General features: G+C 41.9%; 1 protein-coding gene across 2 annotated transcripts in view; it reads right to left on the bottom strand.

The window, feature by feature from the left end:
* Window positions 1-6,355: 6,355 nt before the first annotated feature.
* The window catches only part of wipf2b (WAS/WASL interacting protein family, member 2b), a 62,508-nt gene continuing 49,079 nt past the window's right edge, over window positions 6,356-19,784 (bottom strand). For both annotated transcript variants that reach the window (XM_072248608.1, XM_072248609.1), the window contains exons 6-8: window positions 17,892-18,098; window positions 12,421-12,522; window positions 6,356-10,280 (exon numbers count right to left, since the gene is read on the bottom strand). In XM_072248608.1, the coding sequence (XP_072104709.1) occupies window positions 10,240-10,280; window positions 12,421-12,522; window positions 17,892-18,098 (350 nt within the window). In that variant the 3' untranslated portion in view covers window positions 6,356-10,239. The remainder of the gene's footprint in view (window positions 10,281-12,420; window positions 12,523-17,891; window positions 18,099-19,784) is intronic.

The raw sequence follows: 19,784 nt of genomic DNA, 5'->3' as shown, positions 1-19,784 counted from the left end.
GGTTTGCTAGAGCTGCATAGAGGGGTTTAAACTAGAGCTGCAGAGGAATGGGAACCAGAGCACCAGAACAGTTAGTGGAGAGGTTGTGAAGACAGATGTTGTTAAGACCTCAGACAAAGTCAGGAATCAAAAGGTTAGCAACACACATCAAAGTTGCTGGTGAACGCAGCAGGCCAGGCAGCATCTCTAGGAAGCGGTACAGTCGATGTTTCGGGCCGAGGCCCTTCATCAGGACTAACTGAAGGAAGAGCTAGTAAGAGATTTGAAAGTGGGAGGGGGAGGGGGAGATCCAAAATGATAGGAGAAGACAGGAGGGGGAGGGATGGAGCCAAGAGCTGGACAATTGATTGGCGAAAGGGATATGAGAGAACCATGGGACAGGAGGCCCAGGGAGTGGGAAAGGGGGGAGGGGGGATGTGGAATTAAAATGTGTGGCCACTGGGAGATCCTGCTTTCTCTGGCAGACAGAGCATAGGTGATCAGCAAAACGATCTCCCAGTCTGCGTCGGGTCTCGCCAATATATAGAAGGCCACATCGGGAGCACCAGACGCAGTATATCATCCCAGCCGACTCACAGGTGAAGTGTTGCCTCACCTGGAAGGCCTGTCTGGGGCCCTGAATGGTGGTAAGGGAGGAAGTGTAAGGGCATGTGTAGCACTTGTTCCGCTTCATTCCCATTCTGATAACCTACGCTCTGTCCGCCAGAGAAAGCAGGATCTCCCAGTGGCCACACATTTTAATTCCACATTCCATTCCCATTCTGACATGTCTATCCACGGCCTCCTCTACTGTAAGGATGAAGCCACACTCAGGTTGGAGGAACAACAACTTGTATTCCGTCTGGGTAGCCTTCAACCTGATGGTATGAACATTAACTTCTCTAACTTCCACTAATGCCCCACCTCCCCCTCGTACCCCATCCGTTATTTATTTATATACACACATTCTTTCTCTCTCTCTCCTTTTTCTCCCTCTGACTATACCCCTTGCCCATCCTCTGGGTTCCCCCCCCCTTCCCTTTTCCCTGGGCCTCCTGTCCCATGATCCTCTCATATCCCTTTTGCCAATCACCTGTCCAGCTCTTGGCTCCATCCCTCCCCCTCCTGTCTTCTCCTATCATTTTGGTGTTCTGCTGTTGAAGAAAGGATCTAAGTTCCAAGAAATTATGGGTCGGTGAGCCTGACATCAGTAGTGGTAAAGTTATTGGAAGGTATTCAAAAGGACCAGATATGAGTATTTGGAGAGACAGGGACTTATTAGGGATTATAGCTTTTGCATGGTAGGCCATGTCTAACCAATCTTAAAAGAGTTTTTTGAGGAAGTTACCAGGAAAGTTTATGAAGGCAAGGCAGTGGATGTTGTCTACATGAACTTTAGCAAGGCATTGACAAGGCCCCACATGGGAGGTTGGTCAAAAAGATTTAGTCATTTAAGATGAGGTAGTAAATTAGATTAGACATTGGCTTTGTGGGAGAAGCCAGGGAGTGGTCGTAGATGGTTACCTCTCTGACTGAAGGCCTGTGACTAGTGGAATGCCACAGGGGTCAGTACTGGGTCCGTTGTTGTTTGTCATCAATGGTCTGGATGATAATGTGGTTAACTGGATCGTCAAATTTGCAGATGACACCAAAATTGGGGGTATAGTTTATAGTGAGGTAGACTATCAGAACTTGCAGTGAGATCTGGACCAGCTGGAAAAATGGCAGATGGAATTTAATGCAGACAAGTGTGAGGTGTTGCACTTTGGGAGGACCAACCAGGGTAGGTCTTACACAGTGAACAGTAGGGCACAAAGGAGTGTGGTAGAACAAAGGGATCTGGAATACAGGTTCATAATTCATTGAAAGTGGGGGCACAGGTAGATAGGGTCATAAAGAAAGCATTTTGCACATTGGCCTTCATAAACCAAAGTACCGAGCACAAGAGATGGGATGTTATGTTGAAGTTATACAGGACATTGGTAAGGCTTAATTTGGAGTATTGTGTGCAGTCTTGGTAACCTAACTACAGGAAAGATGTAATTAAGGTTAAAAGAGAAAATTTACAAGGATGTTGCCAGGACTGGATGATCTGAGTTATAAGGAAAGATTGAATAGGTTAGGACTTTATTCCTTGGAACGTAGAAGATTGGGGTTGGGGGAGGGGGGGAGATTTGATAGAGGTATACAAAATTATGAACAGTATAAATCAGGTAAATGCAAGCAGTCTGAGGTTGAGTGGGACTACAACTAGTGGTCGTGGATTAAGGGTGAAGAATGAAATATTTAAGGGGAACATGATGGGAGACATCTTCACTCAGAGTCGTGAGAGTGTGGAATGAGCTGACAGCACAAGTGGTTCATGCGATCTCGATTTCATGCTTAAGAAAAGTTTGGTTAGGCACATGGATCATAGGCGTATGGAGGACGATGGTCTGGGTACAGGTCAATGGGACTAGGCAATATAAATAGTTAGGCATTGAGTAGATGGGCCAAAGGGCCTGTTTTGTGCTCTACTTTTCTATAACTAAATCATTGAATCCTGGTTTACTTGGTGACAAACAGTATGGATATTAATAAATATTAATTCAATAATCTCTAAAATACTCCGTCATTAAAAACTACACTGAACCTTAATTGCTTCAATATTGCCTACTTGCCACAGCACAAGACTTATGTTTATCGTAGTTGTGCTAGCCAGCCAGAAGCTTAACCACACAAATATTTCACCAGTAGCCATACCAGAAGCAGCTGGAAAACTCAATCTATAAATGCACTCTGAAGGAGCAAGGAATAGCTGACAATGGAATATTTGGAGCATGTGTTCTATCATTTTATTTCAGAGTACTACTCCCAAGCAAGTCTACTGAAGTTTGAATTGGAGTTGAATTTGTAGGCAAAATATTAATAAAGCTGTGGATTTCCACATGTCCCAAAGTATTCTATAGTCAACAAAACATTTCTGAAGTCCTAGTTGTAATGTAGGAAATGGGAAGTACAATTCCCTCTTAAGCATCCTACATGTATTTTCTAGATGTTTTCTTTCCCACCACCCAAAAGTGCTGCTTGCTTACAGAAAGAAAACAACATCCAACCTCCAAATCATTGAAATTGAACACAAATTAATTGCCTCATATGACTTTCTGGTAATTCAATGCAGTAGCTGAATATGGATTTCTTTGTATTTTTTAAAAACAAATTACACATTTCCCTCACTCATCAATTCTCAACTCAGGTGTAACACATCTAATAGTTTGATAGTGATTAGTAAGAGCTCTTTTCCCGACCACCTATGCCGTTTCATCAATAATTTTACCTCATACACTAAAGTGCACTACAAAATGATGATGCCAGAGAGGTAGCTGAGTGATTAATGGTTCAGAACCACCAACTGACAATTTAAGCACATCTCATTGTTAATTAAATTCAATAAACCTGGCAACTTGTCAGCTACCACTGGAAAATAGTTAACAAGAAAGCTGCCAGACTGTCAGAAAATTACAACTGGTTTATTAACATGATCAAAAGAACTGCCACCTCTTATGCCCATTTGCACCATTATATGGAGTGGCCTCAATGAATCTGAGACTAGTATCCTTTAGTGGGCACGTGGCCAAGTGGTTAAGGCATTCGACTAGCGATCTGAAGGTCGTGAGTTCGAGCCCCAGCCGAGGCAGCGTATTGTGTTCTTGATACTAGTGCCAAGCTGTATTGGCCCTTGCCCTTCCCTTGGATAACATCGGTGTCATGGAGAGGGGAGACTTGCTGCGTGGGCAACTGCCGGTCTTCCATACAACCTTGCCCAGGCCTGTGCCCTGGAGAGTGAAGACTTTCCAGGCGCAGATCCATGGTCTCGCAAGACTAACAGATGCCTTTAGTAACACACACAAAATTCTTGAAAATGCTTGAAGCTGTCATTAAGGAAGAAATAGCAAAACATTTAGAAAGGAGTGGTTCTATTAGACAGATGCAGCATGGATTCAGAAAGGGCAGGTATTGTTTGACAAACTTACTGGAGTTCTTTGAGGAAAAAATGAGTGCAGTAGATAGAGGGGTACAGGTGGGTGTCATATACTTGGATTTCCAGAAGGCATTCGATAAGGTGCCACACAAGAGACTTATAAGTAAGATACGGATGCATGGAGTCGGGAGGAAGTGTATTGGCATGGATAGTGGATTGGTTAACTGATAGAAGGCAGAGAGTTGGTATAAATGGGTGTTTCTCCAGTTGGCAGTCAGTGGTGAGTGGGGTGCCACAAGGGCCGGTGCTGGGCCCACAGCTGTTTACCACTTACATTGATGATTTGGAAGAGGGGACTGAGTGTAGCGTAGCAAAATTTGCTGATGACACTAAACTGAGTGGAAAAGCAAATTGTACAGAGGATGTGGAGAGTCTGCAGAGGGATATGGACAGGTTAAGTGAGTGGGCCAAGGTCTGGCAGATGGAATACAACGTTGGTAAATGCGAGATCATCCACTTTGGCAGGAATTATAGAAGAGCAGATTATTTAAATGGTGAAAGATGCATGCTGTTGTGCAGAGGGACTTGGGAGTGCTTGTGCATGAATTGCAAAAAGTTGGCTTGCAGGTGCAACAGATTTTTAAGAAGGCAAACACAATGTTAGCCTTCATTGCTAGAGGGATTGAATTCAAGAACAGGGAGGGTTATGCTGCAACTATGTACTGGTGAGGCCGCACCTGGAGTACTGTGTGCAGTTCTGGTCTCCATACTTGAGGAAGGATATACTGGCTTTGGAAGCAGTGCAGAGGTGGTTCACCAGCTTGATCCAGGGATGAAGGGATTAACCTATGGAGAGATTGTGTTGCCTGGGACTGTACTCTCCAGATTTCAGAAGAATGAGAGGGGATCTTATAGAAACATACAAAATTTTGAAAGGGATAGCTAAGATAGAAGTAGGAAAGTTGTTTCCATTGGTAGGTGAGACTAGAACTAGGGGACATTGCCTCAAGATTCAGGGGAGAAGATTTAGGCACGGAGATGAGGAGAAACTGTTTTTCCCAGAGAGTGGTGAATCTGTGGAATTCTCTGCCCAGGAAAGCAGTTGAGGCTTCTTCACTAAATGTATTTAAGAAACAGTTAGATAGGTTTTTACATAGTAGGGGAATTAAGGGTTATGGGGACAAGGCAGGTAGATGGAGCTGAGTTTATGGACAGATCAGCCATGATCTTATTGAATGGTGGAGCAGGCTCAATGGGCCAGATGGCCTACTCCTGCTCCTATTTCTTATGATCTTATGTAAAATGCTGGAGGAACTCAGCAGGCTGGGCAGCATCCACGGAAAGAAATAAACAGTCAACATTTCAGGACAAGACACTTTGTATTCTTTAGTGCCACATTCCAATAGAATCAAACGAGTGTCAACTTTTGTTCCTAGACAGGATTTTGAATTCTAACTGCCAGATTTAAAATGCTTCTGCAAAATAAGCTACTTGTGGTCTTTCAATTGTGGTTGGGTAAAATTGTGAATTTCTCTTCATTTAGTAGTCCTTCAGTTTCAAACATTACTACAGGTTTGATAAATTACTACATTGTTATTTGTAAATTTAGTGAATTGAAAACTCAAATGGTTAATCAATTGAATAATTGTGTTTATCATCATTTGTGTGCTCACATTTGTACAAGAACAAATCAATTTTGGTTTGAACGCATCCCATCTCATTCTTGGTGAAAATTTAGTCTTTGCATTCAAATTAGAATTACATTAATAATATATCTAGTAATATTTATTGTTCCTTTAAAATCCATTCTCAACAATTAATTTATTTAGTCAAGACCACTGTCATCTACTTCATTGGTTGTTGCAACAACATTAATTATTTAAGCATATGTTACAATAGAACTTAGTTTTTCCAAGACATTTGGATAGCATGAATGTAAGTACAATAAGATTGCTGTCATTTCAAAGTGACTAGTTAGACAACTCTGACTGAGCTGTAGAATCCCATTCTCCAACAGCATGGGTTGGACAGACTATATATTTTGACATTCGCATACAGAGATCCAATGTATTTCCACCTGTACTTGCAACACTGTCAAAAGGAAATAGATGTTTCTTCTTAAATTGATTTGAAATATGTCAAAAATCTCCAGTCTGGCGTTTCCGTGTACGCAGCTCAAAGAGTCTGAGTTGGCAAGGGTGTGGGTGTGTGTGTGTGTGTGTGGAAGTTAAGAGATGTCTGTCTTTTTTCTGCCACCATATGTTTCCAATGTGGCTGATGAAGTGATGACTCCTGCTAATTCCAAGTGTGCAAAAGGAGCACAGTTTCCACACATTTATTTCTAATATCATGAAGAAAATCATCTAATTCAGAAAAGCAATTGTCTCAAGAATAAATCACTCTTTAACACTCAGGTAAGAAAATTAAAGTGATTATTTTTATTTCAATTTTCTTGATAATTAACAGAGAACCAAGTCCAGCTGGCCTGCATGATACAGCAATACACAAGGGAATTTAATGCTCTAGTTATTGCAATCTTCATATTTCACATCTTTTTTTGCTTTTGTGTGTTTCAATCCCACAGAAGAGGCTGCTGTACCGTTTAAAGAATTGTGATTACAAAGTTCTGTTTCCATAATCAAGAATTGCATAGCAGGGGAACTACAGCAAACCCTAGACCCAGAGTTAGAGACTATCTCAATACCCTGCACTGATTAACCATAGGAGGGGGACTGGCAATCTATTATATTACCACAAAGGAAAAAAAATCAAGACAATAAATTAATCCAGCTAAACAAAATTTTAATAATAATGAGGTTAATCTTGTTTAAAAAAATTCAAATGCAGAGTACCCACCATGGTTGGAGGAAAAGCTATTGGAATTACAAGGAAACCCACCACAGGTGGCATCAGATTACAGATACATGGCAATATTCACAGGACTCAAAACAGGCAACATTCATGAAAGGGAAAATCCTTCTGCCCTTTTTTTGTGCGCGTATGTAAAACAGCAAAACTAAGCAACACAGAAATGCCAGTGCATTCTGTAAGGCACAATGTTCATGGCAACTACAGAGTAAAAGAAAAAAAAACAGAAATCATACAAATACTAGACCTATACTGGACTGGCATATTACATACACTAATAGAAACTGATGCTATGTGTACCAATAATGAAGCTGGGATATTATGTACAGGGTACTGGCACGGTGTTACATGTATTGGTACTGTTATCAGTGTACATGCATCAGCACCAGTGCCAATATTGCACATTTCAAAACTGCTTACCAAATCTCAGGTCCCAGTCTGGTAGACTGAAACCTGGGACCACTAACAAAACCCATACTTGCCACAAAACTAAGTTATTTTAAAACTCACAAATCCTGGTCATTATTTGTTAATGAGCCTTCTGTACAATGCACCCACTTATCTTTTCCCTTTACTGTTGTGTGCTAGGTGATGAAAATGGATACCAGATTTTCAGCAAAAAACAAAGACATTACAAGGAACAGACTGTTCTGTGGAATGGTCACCAGAATTAATGTTTCACGTGATTATTATACAAAAACTATTATTTTTTTTAAACTACACTATTGAAATTGCAGTCAGAGCAAATGCTAACACATTGTGTTCATTGATACCAAGACAGAAATGGCATGGAGCGTCAGCTTAAATTGCATGCATCTGTACAGTACAGAAACTATCCTGCCATAATGTTTAAACTGTAGGATAATCATGAGTATATTTGAGTACATCTACTGTACAAACCAGCGAGTCAAAATCTTACAAACCATCCCATGCACAATGGAACAATATTTAGTGCATTATATATACACTTTATTTTCACATTACCTGCCAGTGAAATTTTACAATTGTGAAGTTTAAGTAACGTTACACATAGGAATGAAAATACCTCATTCATCTAAACAGATGCTTCAAGATCCATGTACAGTCCAAATAATTAATGTCACTAAAACTGCAAAACAGAGGGATTCTTCACTGGTTTCATGTGCACACTTTTTTTTTAAAAAATGACAGCCAAATTATTATTTAATTGCACATCCGTTCAGTATTTCTGCATGCACATCAGAATGATGCTGAGTAATACATGGTTGGGTGTGTTTTATTCATAAGGATCAAGAAGCACTGTCGTATGCAGCAGCCCTGTTAAATAGGTGTTTCCCACTGATCAAATGAATACAGCAATATACCAGTGCAGACTCTTCTTCCTTTTTAAGGTAGGTGTATTCAAACAGTTATATGAATCATAAGATATATATGTAAAATATGGCTCTTGTGCTATGCCAATTAACAATGTTCTGTTGCATACACTGACAATGGGTTTAACTTCAAATTCTACTGTTTAACCTGCAAGTTAGACAAAGGTTAAACACATTGTTTATCGTATACAGTTGGCCCTCCTTATCCGCGGGTTCTGCATGCGCAGATTCAACTAACCGCCGATTGGGAAAACCCGGAAGTTCTCTCTCCAGCACTCGCTCGAGCATTTTTTCTTGTCATTATTCCCTAAACAATACAGTATAACTACTTACATAGTATTAGGTATTATAAATAATCTAGAGATAATTTAAAGTACACAGGAGGATATGCATAGGTTAAATGCAAATACTACGCCATTTTATATAATGGACTTGAGCATCCGCGTTTTTTGGTATCTGCGGGGGATTGGTTCCAGGACAAGGAGGGCCAACTGTATAATACTATAGAATTTTCAGGACTGCTCTTTATGCAGTTTTTCTTTTGGGGGGGGTCACAGTTTTACCATGGAAACAATAAACTAGTAGCCATTTGCAGACAAGGTATTTCAGCATTGTTTTTACTGCGTTATCAGTGTTTGGTAAAACAAACTGAATGACTCAGTCAAGTGGGAATATAATGCCATATCAACATTAACTGACTCAAAAAATGTTGATTAAAATATTTAAAAACAAAATAAATCAACACAATCAGTTGGTACAGTTCTATATATCCTATACCTCTTTTATATAAGCTACAATCTTGAACTACAAATTTCACAACAGATCAGTGATATTAAGTCTGTTTCTGAATCCAATTCTGAATAACAGTTGAATTGAAAAATGCAAACTGTTCCACAGATTGCACAGTATCTCTGACAGTTTCAAATTTAACTACGTCCATGTAATGCAGAGAGGTAGGTGGTGGTGGTGGTGGCAGGACTGGAAGAGAATGCTTATGGAAGAAATAATTTTTCCTATCATTAGAGATTTAGACTCACTGGTAATGTAGCACTATGCATGAAATCTATAGGAGAAAAGTGTACAAAGTTCCCAGGAAAAGCTTGAAAGAGCCACATTACAAACACACAAAAAAAACACCAAATTCAAAGTGCTTTGGCCAGAAGTGATATCTCAAAAAAAAAATGCACAGTGCATTTCAGTGCTCGTACCTAGCACACACCAGAACATCACTGAGGTCCAGGTGGACACCTTTCATACTCAGTATGTGCCTGGGTAATGACTCACTCAGGCACAATACTAGATCATGAGCAATGCTGCTCCACTTTGAAGGCAAAACATTAACTGTGGAAAGATTATGCAATCAAAATCAGCCAGTCATCCGGGAAATAGTGTCTTCCATTAACCCCACCATATCTAATTCACAAATTCTGTACAACTTACAAGGAAAGAATAACAATGATTACTACAGCTCCCGTATGTGAAGCGTAAATACATAATAATAAATCTGGTACTGACGGCATGACATGTATAAGGCAAGGACCAGATAGATATCAAAGTAATTAATATTTTTTTTTTTTTTTAATGTGTGGGAATTTTAGTCTAAACCAACCGGTCTATATTTACCCAATAGTGTTCCATGTCTCTACCACTCTACCAGAAGTCCAAGGATAAAATTAAATGAATGCTAAAGATTCAGTTTAATCTCTGAATAAAGACCAAAACAAATTATTCTGTGTGTTTCAATTTGATTTGTAGTGTAACTCAGACATGTCATTCTTGGATCGCTGGTAGCTGTAAACATCTAATAACCCATCAACTTAAATAATCATCTCATTCCAGTCAATGTTCCATTAGCTCAGCCCAATTGCAATGAGAACTGCTGGAGCCGAAAGATGTGACCGTCAAAAATGAACCTTGGAAATCTCAGATTAGAATGCATGCTCTAAGCAGATCTGGAGATTTTGCCTCAATGTAGTGAAGTAGATAAGGATCTTGAGCTGCACACCAAGAAAAGAAAGGAAGCTAAAGCATCAGTCTTCCAACAGGGGACGCAGGAAACAACAAAACCCAGATGACAGATCACCTTGCAACAGGTGGCAGAGGTGGTGCCCCTCGAACAACTGCAAGAAATGGAAACAAAAATGTGTCATAATTTGCTCTTCCCCAATTAAAAATTTTCCTGTCCTCTCTGATTCTATCCTTTTCCATGATAATGCTAAAGGCCAGGGAGCGGTGGTCACTGTCCCCCAGATGCTCACCCACTAAGAGATCTGTGACCTGACCCGGTCCATTACCTAGTACTAGATCTAGTTTGGCATTCCCCCTAGTCAGCCTGTCCACAAACTGTGACAGGAATCCGCCCTGGACACACTTAAACTCTGCCCCATCTAAACCCTTGGAACTAATCAGGTGCCAATCAATATTAGGGAAGTTAAAGTCACTCATGACAACAACCCTGTTATTTTTGCACCTTTCCAAAATCTGCCTCCCAATCTGCTCCTCTGTATCTCTGCTGCTACCAGGGGGCCTATAGAATACCCCCAGTAGAGTAACTGCTCCCTTCCTGTTCCTGACTTCCACCCATACTGACTCAAAAGAGGATCCTGCTACATTACCTCCCTTTCTGTTGCTGTAATAGTATCCCTAACCAGTAATGCCACCCCTCTTCCCCTATTTCCACCCTCTCCATCCCTTTTAAAGCACTGAAATCCAGGAATATTGAGAATCCATTCCTGCCCTGGTGCCAGCCAAGTCTCTGTAATGGCCACTACATCATAATTCCATATATGTATCCAAGCTCTCAGTTCATCACCTTTGTTCCTGATGCTTCTTGCATTGAGGTACACACATTTCAGCCCTTCTACCTTACTGTCTTTACACCGTTTATTCTGCTTTTCTTTCCGCAAAGCCTCTCCATATGTCAGATCTAGCTTTACTCCATGCACTTCTTTCACTGCTCTATCGCTCCGGGTCCCATCACCCTGCAAATTAGTTTAAACCCTCCCAAACCATGCTCGCAAACCTACTTGCAAGGATATTGCTCCCCCTCGAGTTCAGGTGCAACCCATCCAATCTGTACAGGTCCCACCTTCCTCAGAAGAGATCCCAATGATCCAAAAATCTAAAACCCTGCTCCCTGCACCAACTCCTCAGCCACACATTCAACTGCCATCTCCTCCAATTCTTACCATCACTGTCACGTAGCACTGGCAGCAATCCTCAGAACGCCACCCTTGAGGTCCTGTTCTTCAGCCTTCTGCCTAGTTCCCGAAACTCACACTTCAGGACCTCATCCCTCTTCCTGCCTATGTCGTTGGTCCCAACATGTATCACGACTTCTGGTTGCTTTCCCTCTCGTACCAGGATGTCGTGCACCCGGTCAGAGACATCCCGGACCCTGGCACCCGGGAGGCAACAAACCATGCGGGTGTCCTTCTCACATCCACAAAATCTCCTGTCTGCTCCCCTGCCTATAAAGTCTCCGATGACGACAGCTCTCCTCTTCTCCATCCCACCCTTCTGCACCACAGGGTCAGACTCAGTGCTGGAGGCCCTGCCACCGTGGCTCACACCTGGTTGGTCGTCCCCACCAACAGTATCCAGGATGGTAAACTTATTATTCAGGGGAACGGCTACAGGGGTGCTCTGCGCTACCTGTCTGCTCACCTTCGCTTTCCCCCCCTCTGTCACCCAACGACCTGCTTCTGACAGCCTAGGTGTGACTACCTCCCTGTAGCTCTCATCTATGACTGCCTCATTCTCCATTATGAGTCGAAGGTCATCCAGCTGCTGCTCCAGATTCCTTACATGGTCTTCCAGATCACCCAGCCATATGTACTTCTGGCAGATGTGACTCTGCGGGAGAGGGGCGTTCCCCCAAGACTGCCACATCTCACATGAGAGGCACATCACTGTCTCAGGAGGCACTGTAAAGACTAACTGCGAGCAAGCTTGTCCTCCGCCTCTTCTCGTCGAAGACTCTCGAGTCAAAGCCTCAAAGCTCCACTCTTTCACTGGCCCATTCACTCACTGGCCGCTTTCCACAGCTCTCCTCTGCTTGCAACTTTTTTCTTCCCCATTTGTAGTTTTCTCAGTTCTGACAAATGATCATTGATCTATAACATTAACTCTTTCCATCTCCATAGGTGCTGCCCATACTCCCTTTGGCTCACTTTAATGACATTGATCTGAGGGGTGCTCAGTACTCATGTAAAACAGGAATCCTTGCATATTGATTAAACACAAGTTGGAGCAACTCACCTCTGTTCATCTTACTTGGGTATGTTTTTTGGAAATGCCGATACTCCTCTGGTGCAGGAAAATCTTCAATCGGGTGAAAGCAGTATTTTGATTCAAAGTCATCTAGAAAAGAAACGTTTTGTTTTAAGAACTATGAGCTATCATGATCTGAAATGTCAAGGTTTTCTCCCTCACTGATCTCCTCAATTTGCTGAGTGCTTCCAGCATTTCATGCTTTTGCTTGGGTTAGTACTAGCCTGGGTAAATGAAAATTGTCCTGTTGAAAAGCTAGGGAACTGATCAATATTCAGTATCATTAACTCTTCAGCTCCAATCAGATTATAAAGTTGTGTGGACAAGAAGAGCATTGAACTCATCCTAGCCTGCCTAGTCTTAACTGTAGGAACCAGTTAAATTAACAGTTGTTTGCTATTGCCAAACCTTTGTTAAAGTACAGAAATGGTTAAAAGCAGAGGAAAAGTGATTCAGTTTTCATACTGAACAGTAGCATAGTGGTTAGTGCAACACTTCCAGAGGCAGTGATCGGTGTTCATTTCCCACAAATGTCCACAAGGAGGTTGCAAGTTCTTCCACTGTGTGGGTTCCTTCGTGCTGTGAACTCCTTCCACAGTGATGCAACCAGTTAGCATGCTCTTAATGGTACATCTGTAGAAACCTGATGGTCTTTAGTGACATACTCAATCTCCTAATGAAGTATACCAACTGGAGTTCCTTGCTCATGATTACATCAACATGTTGGATCCAGGAACTTTAAGCTGCTCACCCTTTCTACCGTTGACCCATTGATGAGGACTGGTGTGTTCTCTCTACTTCTTCCTGAAGTCTTCAATCAATTCCTCGTTCTTACTGATGTTGAGTGCAAGGTTGTTGTTGCAACACCACTCAACTAACTGACCTACCTGATTCCTATATGCCTCCTTGCCACCATCTGAGATTCTTCCAATAGTTGTGTTATCTGCAAACTTATATATGTCATTTGAGCTGTGCCAAGACACACGGTCATGATTACAGAGAGAAGAACAGTGGGCTAAGCACGCACCCTTAAGGTGCACCTGTTTTGATTGTTAGGGAAGAGGAGATTTATTTTATGATCTGCACTGATGATGAGGAAGTCAAGGATCCAGTTGCAAAGGGAAGAACGAGGTGCAGGTTTTGAAACCTGTTGATTAGGGGTTGATGGTTCTGATCACTAAGCTGTAATCAATAAGCAGCAGCCTGCTAGAGGTATTGCTGTTGTCCAGGTGGTCCAAGGCTGAGTGGACAGCCAGTGAGATTGCACGTGCTATAGACCTGTGGTGTAGGCAAACTGCAGTGGGTCCACATCCTTGCTCCTGCCAGTTGGTTGGCACAGGTTTTCTGTGCCTTGTCAGGTACACCAGTGGGGCCTGAAGCCTTGAGAAGGTTCACCCTTTAGAAGGATGCTCTGACGTCAGCCTCGAAGGCAGGTATCACAGGGTCACCAGATGCTGCAGGGATACTCAGAGGTGTGGTTTTTTCTTTCTTTCAAAGTGTACATAAAAGGGATTGAGCTCATTGGGGAGTGAAGTATCACAGCCATTTATGTTAGATTTCACCTTATAGAAAGATGGTGTTGGGAATAGAGCTTACCTGAGTGGGGAGGGAGGGGAAGCATATCCAACAGACAGACACTCTGGCTGGCTTTCTCATAACTCCAACTGGTTGGCATATGCAGCACTAGGCTGGGCAGCCATCTTGGGCAGGAATTGACACTCAAGCAGAGGGAGAAACTAAGGTTTAAAATCAATCCACTTAATTTTTTTTTAAGAAACACATTTAATTTTTCTGTTCCTCTGTCTGAAAACAATGCCCCAAGTAAACTCGTGAGCACCTTTATTCTACATCAAGTTATGTAGATGAGAGAGAGATGACAAAATGTATTTCTGTAATATGAGACTATACCTTGAAATCCTTCCTGCCAGGAAAAATGTATTGTCCAGTACTGATTTTATGTCCTGCAGACATCTGCTCTGAAAGCTAAATTAATTTCTTTGCACATTGTCCTGCTGTATTTGGGAATGAACCAGAGCAACTTAGGTTAGTCAATTTCTAATCAATAGCAGTAGTGTATCTGGGTTGATCTTAGTGGTAAAGGTTACTTTTCTTTCTAATAACCTATACTGGAAGTATGGACAAAAGTGTCAGATTACTTGCAGGAGTCCAATAACAAGCTTAATAGTTAACTTTACATCTGGAAAACCATCAACTGGGTGACAAACCACTGTAAGCGCCCAAAGAATAGTAATGCAGAAAGAACAAGGGAAAAAAAAAGTTCCTGTAATAATATTTGGAAAAGACCACACAGGGCTCCTATTAAAAGAGAAACAGTCTTTCTTCCTCCCACAGATGCTGCCTGACCAGCTGAGTATTTCCAGCATTTTATTTAAATTTCTATTTCAGGTTTCCAACATTTGCGATTGTTAGCTTTTCAACTGGAAGATAACCATTCTAATTAGAACTCTCTGAAATACGCAGAACTCAGCAAATTTAGAACTTCATAAATACCTATTGTTTAATAATATCCATAATTTTTTTCTTCATTCAGTGTGAACACGCCATTAGCTTTCCCAAATGACCTCAAGGAACTTAATAGACCTTAAAACCAATGCTTTACATAGAACAACTCCTGGTATACTGCTGAACCATAAACAGAGGCAGGGTTTTGTGATCCTAGCCAATAGGACATGAATGGGGCCAGAGGAAGACAGGAAGCCAACTCGAGCTCTTTCTCCTGGTCATTAATCCTATGACAGTAAGAAAGTGTGCAAATGGATACAAGGACAAGATCTATGACGTCCATCGCAACAGATTAACTGCTTGAAATTCTGGATTATCTAAGGTAGTTTCAAACTGCAGGCTTTTGTGTTTTGCTACACCCCAGGAAAGAGTCAATCAGAAAAGCAATACAGGTTTCCCCCGCCATCCGAAGGTAGAGTGTTCCTATGAAACACTTCGTAAGCCAGAGTGTCGTAAAACAAAGAAGCAATTACCATTTATATGGGAAAAATTTGTGAGCATTCGCAGACCTAAAAATAACCTACCAAATAACACATAAAACCTAAAATAACAGTAACATAGTAAAAGCAGGAATGATATGATAAATACCCAGCCTATATAAAGTAGAAAAACTTCTCTATAATCATTGCCTGCACTGTTCTCCGTAGCGAAAATCTCATGCAAGCGCTCTCGGCAAAAATACTCTCTCCAGTAACCTTTAAGCTATGAAGCTGCCAAATCATTCTAAGTAACACATAAAAATACAGTCTATATAAAGTAGAAATGATGTATGTACAGTGTAGTATCACTTACCGGAATTGGGAAGTCAGCGCCGAGCACACTGATGATGGTGTGTTAGGCTGAATCGTCAGAGGTTGGGGTGGTACAGTGGTCCCCAACCTCCAGGCCAGCGAACGATACCGATCTGCAAAGCATGCAGGGGTACAGCTGTGGCTGGGATGCACCCAGCACATCTTTAAGAAAAAAGCTGAAATAAACAAGCTAATTAATTAGGTGCCGCCCGGCACGTAATTAATTAGCTTGTTTATTTCGGCTTTTTTTCTTAAAGATGTGCTGGGTGCGTCCCAGCTACCGCTGCATTCTCTGCGAATCCGTATCTGTCCGCAACCCGGGGGTTGGAGTGGTGGGACACTGAGGTGTCGTCTGTTTCCATCAGGGCAGGCAGGTCATCTTCTTCTATGTCTGCCTGCCTCGACGTCGAAGGTCAAGGTTCGTCATCTGCTGTGGCTGATGCGAAAGGCTTGAAAAACAACAGTATGCTTGACTGCTAGCCTCGCGCATTTTTCTATCATACAGTTCTTTGTAAGCACTCAAACCATCTTGCAAATATGCCCTAAACCTTCATATCCTTTCAAAATTAAAGTCGTACTTCCCTGCAATAATTGCAGCGAAAATCTCACGCAGTTGCTTCACGTTCAGTTCCTGTACGACTTCACTTTCGGTCCTTTCGCTACTGCATTCAGTTTCAATTGTTATCCTTTCCTTTTCCAATTGCATCAGCTCTTCATCTATCAGCTCTTGGTCATGGGATGCCAAAACCTCTTCAACATCATCTTCATCAACTTCCACAAGCCAAACTCACTTTGTCCTTACTTCGTTCACCATGATCGAAACGCTTAATTATGTCTAGTTTTACGTTAAGTGTAACACCCATACGAGCTCTTTTAGGCTTTTCCGATACCTTAGAACTCATCTTGCTAACGGCTGCTCACAGGCACGTGTTTAAGCAATGCCGGGTGGAATGCAATTCCGGGGGAGGAGCGGCTGCTTGGGGCGTGCGCTGCCTTGTTTCGCGTGCTGCCTTGTTTCCGCGCGCTGCCTTTTTTTGCGCGCTGCCTTTTTTGCGCGCTGCCTTTTTCGCGCGCTGCCTTTTTCGCGCGCTGCCTTTTTCGCGCGCTGCCTTTTTCGCGCGCTGCCTTTTTTCATAAGTGAAAACACCTTCCGTTAGCGAAAACAGGTAACTAATGTAGGTCTTTTGTAACAGTGAGGTTTCGTAAAGTGAACGTTTGAAAAGCGGGGGACACCTGTAGTGGAGGAGAAAATTGGTTAAAGGAACCAACTGCACACTATACTTCCAAAAGGGCAGTGACTTTAATATAGTCTCACACAAATAAAAGTGCTACAAGTTTCTGATTCCTACTTGTCAGATTAATCTATTTCCATTTTGTTAAAATAAAATCTTCATTGTGTGCACAAATGCTCATGGAAGAGTGTGATAGCTGAGGATAAATATAAGGAACTATCGTCTCAAAAACATTTCAAGATATTTCCATAAATAAATGGAACTGTTATCCTATGCCACTGTTCATATTTTTATATGGGAATATAGGATGCTAACAGATTTGATAGAGGTGTACGAAATTATGTGGAACATAGATAGGGTCAATGCAAGCAGTCTTTTTGCACTGAGATTGGGGGGTGGGGGAAGACTAGAACCAGAGGTCATAGATTAAATGTGAAAATTTAAGGGGAACATGTTCACTCACAGAATGAAGGGTGTAGAACTCGCTGCCAGCAAAAGTGGTGGATGTGGGTTCACTTTCAACATTAAAGAGAAATTTGGATAGGTACATGGATTGGAGGGGTATGGAGGGAATCGGTCAAGGGTGCAGGTCAATAAGACTAAGCAGAATAATAGATTGTCATGGATTAGATGGGCCAAAGGGTCTGGTTCTGTGCTGTAGCGTTCCATTAATCTATAAAAAGTATCAAATAAACAAGTGATAGAAACATTTCAAAAAGCACCATTTTCAATTGGAGAAGGGAAGTTTAAAACAGATCAGCAGGTACATTAAAACAGGAGAATGGAGAAAGGTACTGAGATTTGGGAGCAGCTGTCTGGTTGGAAAAGACACGCAATATTCTGCAGACACATATACAAGTAACTGAGAAATTTAAAAACAGTTGCCGTTTGGCATTCTTAGCCCGACTGTTACCTAGGAATGATTTGGAAGATGATCCAACAGGGTCCCTGTGTCCATTTCGTAAAGGTGGTGGTGGAGGAGGGGGTGCAGGAGTCCGCATTGGAGGTGGTGGTGGCTTGCCTCGATGTGAAGGGTCTGAAGAGGGCGTCCTATAGGGTGGCAGCGGGGGAGGGGCTTCTCGGGCTCCATTCCGCATTGCAGGGGGTGGTGGTGGGGGAGCTGTGGAATACAAAATTAAACACATTGTTCTGTCTGGTGCCAAATAAGGAAATGCATCATGATTAAATTCCAACAGCTTGTTAACTATATAAAAGAACAAAGGAAAAAGTGAGAAAGAGTACACACACACACAGAATTCTGAAGATGCTGGAATTTCAAGCAACACACATCAGTTGCCGGTGAACGCAGCAGGCCAGACAGCATCTCTAGGAAGAGGTACAGTTGACGTTTCGGGCTGAGACCCTTCGTCAGGACTAACTGAAAGAAGAGCTAGTAAGAGATTTGAAAGAGTTAACCCTATTAGATTTGGTGGTGGTCACTGTGGACAAAAGATAAAGATTAAAGTCAAAATACAAATTTGACAAGATACATCAATTTGGTCTTAAAATCTATCAAAGTAAAATGCTGTCCCATTTGTGCTTCCCTTCAGATAATCTGCATAGGGCAGATCATCAATAAAACCAAGTACATGATATTATGCTCTCATCAAGATTCCAGTTTATCACATGTACATCAAAACATACAGTGAATGTGTTGTTTGCATTAGAAACCAACACACCTGATCATGTGCTGGAGACAGCTGAAAGTGTCACCATACATTCCAGAGCCAACATAACATGCCCACAATGCTCCGAACAACAGCAGAGCAAGCCTATTCCGCCCTCTCACCCATACACATACAGTACTCTAATCCCAAGACAATCCATCTTCATTAGCCTCCAGTGAACTCAGATTTGGATGTGGACATGCAGACATTGGGCCTTTGACTACCCCCTCTCACAGACCTGGAGCTCCGGCTGATAGGCCTCAACTTCCAGACTTTTCATTCGGCCCGATCACCAGACCTTGAACTCCAGACTCGCTGTTGATGGGACCCCCAAACACTAGGCTTCAAGCTCCAGTCTCACCAATTCATGAATCCAGAGGTCATTGTACCTCACTCTTCCTGTCCGTAAAGTAACAACTCGCTGACCCTAGCCCAGTTTGGGGGGAGCACGTTAGCCTTTGTCAACAATGGTCTGTCAGTCTGCACTCAGTATTGCCATCTCCAAGTTTTTTCTAACAAGTGTAACTGCTTGTGGATATGACCTGCAAGGTCAACATCCTGTAGTTACTGCTGGATTTTTACTGCTGAAGAATGGAACAGAGCAAGTTCTGATTGATACAGACATATAGGGCCCTGCTTAACAAGAGCTTATTAAAAAGAAATCCTTGTGCCCAAAGCCATTCTTCTCGCCTCATCAAGATTATTCTCCTGAATAATACAGGTTGAAAAGTTTGAGGTAGTTTGCTTTCTGAATAACCTACAGAAATCTTATGATCCAAACAGCTTTGAGGGAAAAAAAAAGTCCAGAAAAGCCGGGCACAGAGACCTAGGATACTCTAATAGGAACATCAAAAAGGGTCGATTTTTTTTTTTTTTTTTTTTTTTATAAAGGATTATTATTACTAGTGCCCTGCTATTTGGGACAGATCAGAGCTAAATCCAACGCCAACTACTGAAAGACTGCTAAACATGTTAAAAAGTCTAGAGATGTTTGGAAAAAAAAGAAAAAATTGCATTTATATTGTAGCTTTCATGGCCATTTCAGGTCATCCATAGTTCTAAACAGCTAACAAGATACTTACAAAGTGTTGCAATGTAGGAGATTCAGCAGTTCATTTGATCATTTCAAGCTCCCGCAA

This window comes from Mobula birostris, chromosome X (genome assembly GCF_030028105.1).
Source record: "Mobula birostris isolate sMobBir1 chromosome X, sMobBir1.hap1, whole genome shotgun sequence".
In the NCBI taxonomy this organism is placed as follows: domain Eukaryota; kingdom Metazoa; phylum Chordata; class Chondrichthyes; order Myliobatiformes; family Myliobatidae; genus Mobula; species Mobula birostris.
Note: the sequence above shows the minus strand (reverse complement) of the source record. Positions and strands in the feature narration are given on the sequence as shown.